This window comes from Maniola jurtina, chromosome 6, assembly GCF_905333055.1.
Source record: "Maniola jurtina chromosome 6, ilManJurt1.1, whole genome shotgun sequence".
In the NCBI taxonomy this organism is placed as follows: domain Eukaryota; kingdom Metazoa; phylum Arthropoda; class Insecta; order Lepidoptera; family Nymphalidae; genus Maniola; species Maniola jurtina.
In genome coordinates this window covers 14,531,459-14,544,743 of record NC_060034.1, presented here as the reverse complement: position 1 = coordinate 14,544,743, position 13,285 = coordinate 14,531,459, and the positions used below count along the sequence as shown (strand labels likewise).

General features: G+C 36.2%; 1 protein-coding gene across 1 annotated transcript; it reads right to left on the bottom strand.

Moving 5' to 3' along the window:
• Positions 1-1,750: 1,750 nt before the first annotated feature.
• Positions 1,751-7,587, bottom strand: LOC123866275 (trypsin 5G1-like). The gene is made up of 5 exons (XM_045907729.1): positions 7,554-7,587; positions 6,734-6,926; positions 5,163-5,412; positions 3,674-3,823; positions 1,751-1,921 (listed from the first exon to the last, which is right to left on the bottom strand). The coding sequence occupies exons 2-5, from the start codon at positions 6,895-6,897 to the stop codon at positions 1,751-1,753; spliced, it is 735 nt and encodes a 244-aa protein (XP_045763685.1). The 5' UTR covers positions 6,898-6,926; positions 7,554-7,587.
• Between the last annotated feature and the right edge of the window lie 5,698 nt (positions 7,588-13,285).

Below are 13,285 nucleotides of genomic sequence, written 5' to 3'. Positions count from 1 at the left end.
GGAATATCTTTAGCTTGAACGCTTTTGAATGCCACAATTTTTGTTTTATCTACATTAAGTTTTAAATTATTTTTATCTAGCCAGTCTATCATCTGACTGATAGTTAGGTTGATGTCTGTATTAAATGTTTTTTTCGTTAGTACATTTGATTAAAACAGTGGTATCGTCAGCGAATAGGATGGTTTGGTGTTGTGTTACCTCAGGAAGATCGTTTATATATAGTAAGAATAAAATTGGTCCTAAAATCAGGTGTGATTGTGGTCAAGTGCTTGCCTATAGTGAATAAAAAAAAAAAAAACTTCGGTAACTTAAAAAAATTGGTCAATTTCGAGACAGACGGACTGACGGACAGACAGTGGAGGTGTAGTTATACTAGGTCCTATTGGCAACCTCCGGGTACGGAATTCTAAAAATGATAAATTTGAATCTTTGTGTGTGTAGCAAAGTTTATCTGGCCTTTTTGCTCCTATCAATAAATCTGTTATAATTTATTTGTATTATATAAGGTAATATGCCTACCCATAAATGTCTACAACTATTATATCCTACAGCTAAATACACTAACCTAAGGCTCTTGTAACAAAAAATTACAAAAAACCATACAACTATTTACGAAAACCGAAAACGATGTTAAAATCACACTAATATTATAAAGGTGAAAGTTTGTATGTGTGTGTGTGTGTGTGTGTGTGTGTGTGCGTGTATGTTTGTTACTCCTTCACGCAAAAACTACTGGACGGATTTGGCTTTTGGAATGGAGATAGATAATATCCAGGATTAGCACATAGGCTATTTTTTATCCCGGAAAATCAAAGAGTTCCCACGGGATTTCAAAAAACTTAAATCCACGCGGACGAAGTCGCGGGCATCATCTAGTCACTAATAAGTGTTTATAGTACGTCGTCCGTCTAGAACGTGCCAACCCTGACTACCATTCATGCCGCCGGTTGTAGGCACTTAACTCCCGCAAGTACCAAGAGTGAAACAGGCCTGTCACGGTCTTGCACCGCCTGAATACAGCGGCTGCCTACGCCTCGCTTGATGTCGTCCATCCACCCAGTGGAGGATCTACCAACACCGCCCCTTCCGATGCGAACTGCGAGGTCACCATTCCACCACCTTGAACCTCTATGTGTATCGGTCTTGGTTCTTACAAGAATCCTATTATTACCAAGGAACTGTATTAGAATTGCCTGACGGCGCCCTCATCGGCATTGAAATGGTATAAATGCGTGCGAAACACATTTAATTACCTACTTCTTATTGTGAGTTTATTTTTAAAAATAGATGTGAATGTTTACCCGACTGCAGCGAAGCCCAAAAGGGGAGTTATGTGTTTGACATGTATGTATGTATATATGTTCGTTTCTCCGTCTGCTCGTATTTACGTTGTTGGCTCACCAATTTTGACAAATAATACCTACGTCATTAGATTCGTCTTGATGGCGCGAGTGTTACTGGTGGGTACCTTCATACATACATTACACGTGTAGAAACAAAAAATATTTTTTACTTTTTAGTGCTTGTGGTTTTTGAAGTCGGTTTTATTTTTCTTTTGAATTTTTTTTATTATACCTACTCAATCATTTCGACCTTCAAAACACTTTAATAAAGTTATAAAATTTACGATAATTAAGTTATACCTAAAATGAAACAGTAAACACAAAAAGTAATAATTTTATTAAATTCATATAAATGATTGTTTCCGCGGATGTTGATTGTGGAAAACATATCAAAAGTGAACGTAGAATTAATGATTCTCATACTCTACTCCTGTACCTTCTGTGATAAACTCACGGATTTCGATGTCTTGGAGGTCAGTAAAGACGCTGGGAGCCACGGTAGGTCCTTTACATTCAAGAGAGAAGCTGAAAAGTCCATATATCAAATATCCAACACTTGCTGGACTACCGGCATCACCCTAAAATTAACATGGCAAGCATTACATTAATTACATCCTCCTGAGTCCTGTGACTATGGTCAAAACTATGTGACCAAGTTTTGACCATAGTCAGTCGAAAAATATATAGTGTGTTATTAATTGGGATGGTATGGGGAAATCTAAAACCATAAGACATACAGAGAAACTCCCTTAGGAACCTTTATAGGTCTTTTTTTGCGAAAACAATTTTGTCATAGTATTATATTTTTTTTTTTGATCAAGCGTGACTTGTCCATAAAAATCAATGAAATTGACAATATTTTTTTTATGTCAATCAACTCTATGTAAGACATAGATCTAAGAATCATTTCGGGCTTCGTCTGTGGTGGCGTTTGCTGGCGCGCGTGCGGTGCTTTTTTGGAGTGTTTTTTTTTTTGTGAAAAGTGGCCGGTTTTTGTGTTCTGCTGGTGTTTATTGGTGGTGGAACTGACTGGGAAGCGCTCTAAAGGGGCGCCGCGTGAATGTCGGCGAGCGCCGGCACAGACGGAGTCCATACTTATACATATAGTTTCCCTAACTTGTAAATAACTACAAACTTGACATTGGCTAATCAGTGTAATGCCAGACGAGAAAAAAAAAAGAATCATTTCATTGTATGGAAAGAAAAAAATAGGGACAGCAGAAGTTGGTCAAATTAAACTACACATTTTTCATACAATAGTAGGAAGCAATCTACTACTTACTCGTGCACAAATCATGCAAAAAATGTTTCAAAAAAGAATTTCGCGTTGGTATAAGTATTACGTAACCTAGTGGTTAAGATTTTAGCTTCCTATTCGGGAGGTCCGGGTTAGGCTCCCGGGCACGCCCTTCTAATATTTGTGAGTTAGGTGCTGTTACAACCCTAGCCTAGACTTACTATTTTAGACCTGACACCACATGCACTTGGGCTGCGTGGTGGACTATGGCCTAACCTAACCTCTTTTTTATTTTGATAGGAGACCTGTTCTAGATAGTGACCGGCGATGCCTTGAGTTGATTGATTGATTGATTGACGTAGGCCTACTACACAAAATTGATAAGTGGAACATTTTTATGGCACTTCAAAGTTTTAAAAAAAGGTCATTTAAATTGTATACTAAAGGTGTTCTTAATACTTGTATAATAATTATGGCAAGGTGAGATCTCATATTGAACATTTATTGAACCATTAGTGTTATTATATTATAGGTTATCTACCTTCCAGTTACTTACTACAATTTGTAAAATTGTATGAAAAAAAAATATGACCAAGTTCTGCTGTCCCGATTTTTTCTTTCCATATAATGAAACCTTACATGAAACTGTGTCATTCGGCATTAACAAAAAAAAAAAAAATTGAGTCAATTCCATTGATTTTTGTGGACAACTCTTGACCAAAAAATTGACTATGACAAAATTGTTTTCACAAAAAAAGAGCTGAAGTTTCCTCAGACAGTTTTCCTGTATCTCCTATGGTTTAGGATTTCCTCATACTGTCCCAGTTAAAAAAAACCACACCGTATGTATCTCAGTGTAAAAGCTAGGCTAAAGGTAAAGGTTTCCATTCCAAGGCAAGGTGAGCGATTTTAATTTATATCTCAAGATATAAAAAATAGTAAAGACTAACCAGAAAAATAAAATACCTCGCCATATTGGGGAAACCCTGTGGAACTAAAGGGTTTTTTTATATTTCTGGTCAGTCTATATTATTTGTATTATAATTTGTATTATATTCCATAATGAAAAATAAGCTTAACAATGAATAATTACGTCACAAGCCCCTCCTTCCGAGTCAAACGCTTCCCCGCAAAACGTGGTCATGCCGAGATTCTCTTTTACCGGGCTGCGTTCCCGGTATTCACTTTCACAATAACGTTTGCTTACAGTTAGCAGACGTAATGTCCTGAGTACATTATAACGCTGTAAAAATAAAATACCTTACCTCTACAGCTGGCCGCGTATTCCTAGCCAAAAAGTGCAAAAGGGAACTTTTCAATAAGCCTCCACTGTCCTTCCGTCACACTCATTTTAAAATAATAGGTAAATAATAAATTTGAGACCCTCACAATAAAGCCTTTCATTTTTTGATATGTCGCATGGTACAGATTGCAAAACTTGTGTTTTTAAATTAATTAGCCGTCCAAAAGTGATCCTCATAACATTCAAAATTCATTTATATACGTACATAATATCGTGTTTGGGTCACAAAAAAATCATAAATTATGTGTTCTAATCGGTCCAATAGATTTGAAGCAAATGGCTGTCGACAGACGCGCGGGCAGACAGACAGACACGCGCGTGAGTCGTGACCCTTTAAAGGTGCTGTTTTTCGTTAGAACGTACGGAACACGAAAAAGAGGGTACACCTATTCAGAGGATACCAAATAAAATGTCAGGCGCCACTATTTTAGCACCTTACATTTTCTATTTTTTGATAATCCATTAATTTTTAGCGTCATGTCAGATTATTCTGTTTTGAGAAGGTATATCATCATCATCATCATAAGCCTGTGGATGTCCACTGTTGGACATAGGCCTTCCATCGTGCTGGAGGGCGTTCCACACTACGCTTGCTTAAACGCGGTCTCCACTAAAAGACTTTCCGGCTCCAACTGCCATCGCCTATTTCGGCCGAGACTCGTGTAGTTTTTTACCTCCATTAGCGAGAAAACAGTCAATTCGACGTGACGGTCTTGTTGAAAAAAATATTTAAAAAAGTTAAAAGCATATTGATATATACATATAAATAAAAATCAATAGTAGTATGTTTATATTCTATGCATGCTAAACCACTGATCAGATTGTGATGAAACTTTGGTAGGGCGGCGGGGTCTGAGGACGCCCGAGAGGATTTCTGGCACAATAAATCTATATCTATCTATATGAATAAAAAGAAAACCCGGCCAAGACTCGTGCACCGAAGGCTCGTTACTCGGTTATTTTTTCCGACATTTTCCACGATAAATCAAAAACTATTATGCATAAAAATAAACAAAAATCTCTTTTAGAATATAAAGCCCTTCGGAATTTTTTTTTTCAATTTTCATGTTATAAAGGTTGTTCCTTTTGAGGCACGGAATCCTACAAACAAAAATATTTATTTAAAAAACAACTAAAAAATTAATACTTAATAAAAAAAAAACCCGGCCAAGTGCGAGTCAGACTCGCGCACCGAGGGTTCCGGACTCGGATATTTATGCACTTTGAATATTTCACGCAAGCGAAGACGGGGTCAGCTTGTTAAAAAAATTGGAGTCACCTCGTTTGATATCTCATTTCCCCTTTTCCCCCAACCGGTAACGTTGAATAATATAGGCGTTCTGTCTCGGGTCATGACCAACACGCCCGGCTCCATATCTTCGCCGAAGACAAGAGGTGTCTCTGTCCTCATATATGCAATGTCGTAGTCTGTACTGAAAGAGTTATCCGGATGATAGACCGCTTCGGCGATCGGTATGAGAAATCCCTCACCACGGACTACGCTGCCAGCTCTAACCTCAATGGGATCCCTTAAACACACCAATTACCACTAAAAAAATGTTATATTTGTAACGTAGGAGGTTTTTAATTGAACCTGTATCTATCCTGTATGTATGTATTTATGTTCCAGAAATAATAATATTCTCCCGATTGAATTTCGCCCACGGCGGCCAATCTTGATGGATATTAATCATCTGTGCGGAGGTATTAAAGTGCACAAATGTATGCGCAAATATAGGGACACTCTCTATGTGTTCATTCTCATATTCCGATGACACCGAAATCAGACACCACCGGAGAGAGATCCAGTGTAAAACCCAGGAAACTCTGAGGAAAGAGGGTGAAACATCACCAACTTCTTAACTCCGGGCTAGTACTGAGAATTTCTTAAACCTGGGAATCGAACCCAGAACGTCGCGGTCCGCAGTCGAGCAAGCAACCACCAGCCCAACGGGCACATACTACAGACGTGACAGACAGACAATTACGTTTCTTGACAGATTTCGATGCAGTTTTCAGTGATGTGTAACATGTTTACTACATTGTGTATAAATTATTGTTAAACTTCTACAAACTATGATGCTATACATCTGGTATCTAAATTAATTAAAGGGGGCATAAGTTATAGCCCTGTCAATTTAGCTCAAAAAATAGGGGCAAAGTTACAATAATTCACATAGAGCTGAAAATTTGTACCATAACTAGTCTCTAGCTAGAGCCTACTAGGTAGGTATTCGTCTAATATACCTTCAAAAAGAGCATATAATATGCTTGCATTGACGAAGACTACTTTTTCAAGCATTTGAATCGTAATATGTAATATCTCAGAAACGGTGGATCTAAGTGAAAAGACATTTTTTATCGATAATATTTGCATGATCTATTATTAATTTTGTTACAACTAAATTTACGATTAAGCTTAACGTTTGGCTGAAAAACGCCCTTGAATATTTTTTTTCACAAAATGACAGATCGGTGGGGACTTTTCACATTTCAATCAATCAAGTCAGTCGATCAAACATTTCTTTATTTGTTGATTATACCTACATGTACAAAAGGTGGTACAAACAGTATGCATAATAATGAGTCCAATGCAATCAGCCATTTCTGGCATGCAAAATATAATGGTGTTCCAAACATTCGAGTACAAATTTTCAACTCTATGCGAATTATTGTAACCTGGAATATCTATTTAGACCATGCTATTAGAATAGTAATTAAAGTATCATAAGAAGTAGTTTTTGACGTTTGTCGGTTATGAAGTTTTGTAAAAACAACTATGAACATACAATAATAATTGTACTTTATAGTGACGTGGATTATTTATCTATGTATGTAATTTTGACTTACTGATTAAAATAAATGCACTGAGCTGTAGTTAAAATGTAGTTCTCGCTAATAATGACGCCTGAACAAAATGTTAGTGTTGTGGTCACTTGTACTACGAAAGGAAACTGGATTATAGAGTCCACTTCCTCGCCTCCAAAAATCCTTCCCTGTACTTTGTCAGTCATGGGACCATTTTCAAAGATATGATTTTGTTCTGAAAACAAATAATTAACCCTTTAAAATGATAATAGATAGTTTAATAGTAATTATAGCTTTACCTAGGCCTTACTTAGTAAAAGGTAAAATGAAAATGCTTTCGGCCATAGTCAGCCACATTGGCCAAATGAGGATTGGCAGATATTAATTAATCACTTAATATCAGGTGACTCGAGGCTCGCTACTTTAAAAAAAACATACTTTGAGAACCTTATGGAGAGCTCACAGATGTCATTAAGAGGGCTCTCTCCGTCACTCGTTTCATACAATCGTAGTTCCAATTTCATTTGAATATTAAGCAACCAAAGTCCATGAAATTTTGCAGACATATTCTAGAAACTAATATCTATGTCTGTGGTTTTCCAGATTTCTGTTAAAATATTCGGTTTCAAAGTTACGCGGTCTTAAAAAATTTCTTACAAATCTTTGAGCCCCTGTAATTTTAAAATTACATATTTTTAGAAAAATCTAAAACACCACACACACAGATATTAGTTTCTAGAATATTTCTGCAAAATTTCATGGACTTTGGTTGCTTAATATTCAAATGAGATTGGAACTACGATTTTATGAAACGAGTGACGGAGAGAGCCCTGTAAAAGGATGTTACTAAAAGAATACTAACCAGGTAGTTTTTTTAAAGCTATACCATTCACCAATAAACATAATAAACCAAACAACTTCATAATGGTATCTACATACAGAACTACTGACGCGTCTCGCGCAAGACAGTTTATATATTTGTCTTTAAACAGGATAATATCCCATTTGCATAATAACTATGAACCCACATCACATTAAAATCCCATTAAAAGATGCTTCACTAGTTTCTTCCCGAGACTTTATTAGCGTGGATTTAGATTTTATAAAATTGTAATTTAATTTCAGAAAATTATTATTTTGGTGGGATATTTAAAAAACAAAAATTTATAGAAAAGAAATGTTAGAATTAAACCTAAAGCTAGGCCTTGTCTAATATAACTGTACAAGTCATGCCCGCGTGAAATGATGCCAAGAATTTTCCGTGCTGGACAGCCTGCCTGATCTGTTTTGCACAAAACATGAGCCAGTCGACAACTCAATTGCCAAAACATGAGTTATTTTTAACCGATTTCAAAAAGGAGGAGGTTCTCAATTCTTTGGAATCTTTTTATTTTTATTTTTTATGTAGGTATGCTCTACATACTCGTACATAAAAATATTATATATGTTTAATTCAATCGCTAAATACTGGTAATAACTGGTAAAATAGGGGTTTGGATTTGTGTAGTTAACGCGGACGAAGTCTCTGGCATAAGCTAGTCGGCTTATATACGGCATCGTACCGGAACGCTAAATTGCTTGGCGGCAACGATTTGCCGGTAGGGTAGTAACTAGCTACAGCCGATTCCTCCCACCAGACCAGAACAGAGATTATTTTAGAAATTATAAATTCTCCAATTCAGCAGAGGCAGCTGGGAGTCGAACCCGGGACCCTCTACTTATAAGACCATAGGGCTCACCACTACGCCGAGGTCTCACTAGCGAAGTGGTGTAGATTTCGATTTTAGGTGACTCAAAATGGCTAGCACCCACTGACATTTTCGTCTCTTTCGTATGTTGTATGGATAGAATTTAGGTAGGACCTACTGTCGGCGTTTAGTCTTTAATTTACCCGTGATAAACGCAGTGAGCGGCGGTTAATATGTAATCCTTGCTGATAATGGCTCCTGCGCAATAATTCAGAAAGAAAGAAAGAAAATTCATTTATTCATCTTGTTAGTAGGTTAGTAGTTTTTAATAATTACTTAATAATAATCAAAAAACTTCCTGCACCCACATGGCACAAGATGATAAGGCCCCGGCTCAGCATTAATGCTGCAGGTTTTAAAATAAAACCTAATTCAGCCCTTTTTCTTGCACTTCCACAAAGTAAGGAAAGTCGGAACTGGATTTCACTTCTTCCGCACCAGAAATACTTTCCTGTTCCTTTTCTGGACCATTTTCCAAGATAGCTTTTCCTGAAAATAAACGTTGAAACAGACGGTCAAAAGCGAATATGAATCTTATCTGGTTCCTCCCGCTTTAATTTTCCTCGTTTCTAATTCGAACCGCTAGGATATGGAACGCCCTGCTGGCATGCCTTATTTATAGTACCTACCTAGAGTGAATAGGCATTTTCTATGGAAGCGTGCTATGCAGTGTGCTCTTTCAATGATTTGTCGTCTATAGGCCTCATAAGAAAGCCCAGAGTCACTCAGCGTGCGATGAAGAGAGCTATGCTTGAAGTTTGTTTAGGTATATATTATTATGATCAAAGAATTAAGGAGATCCGTAGAAAAACTAGCATATTCGACACAGCTCAGCCGGTCGTGAAACTGAAGTAGCAACGGACACGGCAAACAGGAAAACCGATAGATTTGGGGTCCTATGGTGCTTTAATAGTGACCTCGCACTGGAAAGCGCAGCGTTGTAAACCTCCGCACAAGAACAGATGACATCAAACGAGTCGGAGAGAGCATTTACATTCAGGCGTAAGACCTATGTCTCTGTCGTAAGATCTTTGTCCAGTGGACGTCTATATTTTTAATTCAGATACAAGTTAGCTCTTGACTGCAATCTCACCTGGTGGTAAGTGATGATGCAGTCTAAGGTAAAAGCGGGCTAACCTGGAAGGGGTATGACAGTTTTCATTAAACCCATAGAAAGAAAGAAAGAAAAACTTATTTAGTGCCACAAAAATACATACCCTAAATCGCTTTACCGACTTTGGCGGTAGGGTGGTAAATGGGTGGTAACTACGGTTGCTACGGCTGAGGCCACCCACCATCCCAGACCAGAGATTATAAAATTCCAATGCCAGGAATCGAACCCGGGACCTCCCACTAAGCGCTTACAACTGCGCCAGGGAGGTCGTCAGAAATTAGTTGACGATAGGTTAGATGATGTTAGGTATATACATTCGTCTTCTGCTTAACTCTTTGTTCCATCCTAGGCAAATAACACTAAACGTACAGTGAGTAGGTCAACGCTGAATCACCCACCAAAAAAAAAACAATATAACTTGATGATTGTGTGATGAACGTCGTATTTACAGAAAGTTATTCTTTTATGATTTTCTCTCTAAAGGCCTCATTTGCATATCATTGTGAAATTACCCCCATCAGCAGGTGATAATGACTGCTAAATAGCCCTCACATTAATTAATAAAATGTGCAGTAAGCTATAGAAATTTTGAATACGTATATAGGTACCTATAGGGAAAATGTTACCCCTACAAATAGTTTTCTGTTAGGAATGGTTGTGAGATGCCCCACACAGATAGACCAGAAAACAGATAAACTCGAACTTTCCTCTATGAGTGTTATATTTAGCGTCAAGTCAGACCTCTGACTGAACCCGCGAGAGGGGGATACACACCGAGCTCTTTTGACATTGGTTGTTTCTACATTGCTGCTTCATTGAGTGATATGAAATAATTTAACGGAGAAAACCTTCAATGGATTAAAAATAAATGTCTTTGAGCTCGGTGGCTATCATCCAGCCACGCGATTGCCGTAGAATGGCAGCTACAATGACGATCGCAATCACCTCCGATTAGTTGATGCTCGCTCACAATTGGCTACAATGCAACAAGAATAGCATGTTTTTCATTCAATTTGTAAGTAACTGGTAGGTAAGCAGGTAACCTAATAACACTAACGGTTCAAGAAATGTTCAATATGACATCTCATCTTGCCATAATTACTATGGATGTGTTCAGAACACTCGTAGTGGCATAAGGAAGTGTGTGAATTATGGTTTAAATTTTATATTTAACCCCTATAATTATTAATATAGTTAATATATTATATTTAGTTAATATTTTTAACCCCTGACCCAAAAAGAGGGGTGTTACAAGTTTAACGTGTCTATCTGTGTATCTGTCTGTGGCATCGTAGCTCCTAAACTAATGAACCGATTTTAATTTAGTTTTCTTTGTTTGATCGAGAGTGTTCTTAGCTGTAATCCAAGAAAATCGGTTCAGCCGTTTGAAAGTTATCAGCTCTATTCTCGTTACTGTAACCTTCACTGGTACGGGGGTGCTATAAATTTTTAATTTTGTAGTTTTGTATGGTGTACAATTAGTAAAGAGATATTATTGCATCTATTTATATTTATTTACTTATGTAAATTCTGAAATCTTTTTCATATATAATTCATATTTTTTTTTTAGATACGCCCTTTACCATATTATAATAACTAAACACAAGTTGTATAGAAATCGTTTCAGAGAAAGCTGGACTGCACAAATTACAAAGTCCAGTAGTTTTAGATGTGCGTTGATAAATCAGTCAGTCAGTCAGTCAGTGAGCTTTTCCACTTATATAGATATATTAGTTAGTTTACATTCATTTCCACAAACAACTTTCAGACTTTCTTGAGATGTATATCGTGCATATCGTGTAGGTAGATCGCTTATTTTCTTGTAACTAAGAATATCTTCTCTAAGCGTGGCTGGGAAGACCCTCTGGTGGAGGCTAATTAATAGAGAAGTTAAATAAAAGAATATTAATGTGGTTTAATACGAGTTTATCTTTAAAACTACATCTTGAATGTTTATAGATTTACAACATAGATTACATTTTATTCCGGGGGAATCAAGCGATAGAATCGAAAAAAAAGTTATGAATGCAGATCGATTCTATTCTAAGCAGGATAAACTATGTTTTCAGGCAATTTTGTGTTCAAAAATTGAACACAAGATTCAAGATTTTTTTAGAACCTGTGCATACATTCGTTACGTACTGAAGAATTATGCGCCAAAGTTACTATTACAAAATACGCAAACAAGATTCCAAATTGCATAAACGAATTAAATGCATGCAAGTTGTATGTAATTTTGTCTTGTCTCAATAGGGTATTTTACTCCAATTTTTTTAATATTTTATTATAAAACTAGGATAAAAATAATGACGTAAACTGAAAAAACTAATTAAATTGATCAAATAACAAAAAAGTTATAAGCATTGAAATATTTCAGATTAGACAGAGATAGCGATAATAGCATTGCGATGTCACTCCGTCACTAATGCCATTGTAGCTACGTGCGGATTGATAGAAATTTTCGTTTTGCGAGAAAGGGATAGAAGACCCTCCCACTCCAAAATTAAAATGCCTGTAACTTTGTAATTCTTTGTTGGATTTTGATATATTTTTTTTCAGCGTACGTCATTATTTTTATACTAGTTTATAATAAAGTAATAATATTTATCAAATTCAAATGTAGGAAAATACCCAATTGTTTTAACACATTATCAACCTTTGCAGGACGTTTTTTTAAAGTGATTTTTAAGTTTGATTTTGAGTTCTTTGTGTTGAAATATATGGATAGAAGGTTTTGACCTTTTAATAACAGATGTTTAAGTTTTTAATTTCTGGAAAGTGTTGGTTTAATTTGAATTTAGGTACACTTTATTAAAATTATATGGATTCAATCTTATTGTGCAATAATTGATTTTATCACACTAATATTATAAAGGAGAAAGTTTGTATGTGTGTGTGTGTGTGTGTGTGTGTGTGTGTGTGTGTGTGTGTGTGTGTATGTTTGTTACTCCTTCACGCAAAAACTACTGGACGGATTGGGCTGCAATTTAGAATGGAGATAGATTATACCCTGGATTAGCACATAGGCTACTTTTTATCCCGGAAAATCAAAGAGTTCCCACGGGAATTTTAAAAACCTACATCCACGCGAACGAAGTCGCGGGTATCAGCTAGTCTAAACTAAATCGCATCAAAGTATCGAACGAATGAAATTATTAGAATAAAGCTTTAAAACATAATGGAATCAAGCGGAAAAAGCTTATAATTTGAAAAGTTTAATATTTATTATCGTAATATTTTCTTGGCTAGTCTAAACTGTAATATACACATATTATCTATACGTTCAGGGTAAAAATTATACTCCTAACTTAAAAAATTTAACTTTGGACTCTTTGAAGCTGATTATCTCAGTTCACCAAAAGTGGCGCTTAATCTATTGTTCCATAACGCTGTCCAATTATGCTTAGGAAGATTATTATGGATCACTTCTTTAAAACCCTTTCTGCAAGAACGCTAAAACGTAATTATCAGCGAGAGCTAACAAGAGATTACTTTTATACTTTAGTTAATTAGGTAAGGATGTCATTGTCATTATACCTACTTATTATAAAAAACGGCAATTATATTATTTATCTGAGGGCAATTAAATGCCTACTAATCATCAGAATAATTATTTATTAGAAAGATGTGGGTGATTTAAAAACGGTATGCAAATTGGTCATCCCGTAGGAGTATATAAATTTCATCTGATCTAGTGTGTGGTATCATTTAATTTGGTCACTTAATCCAGCA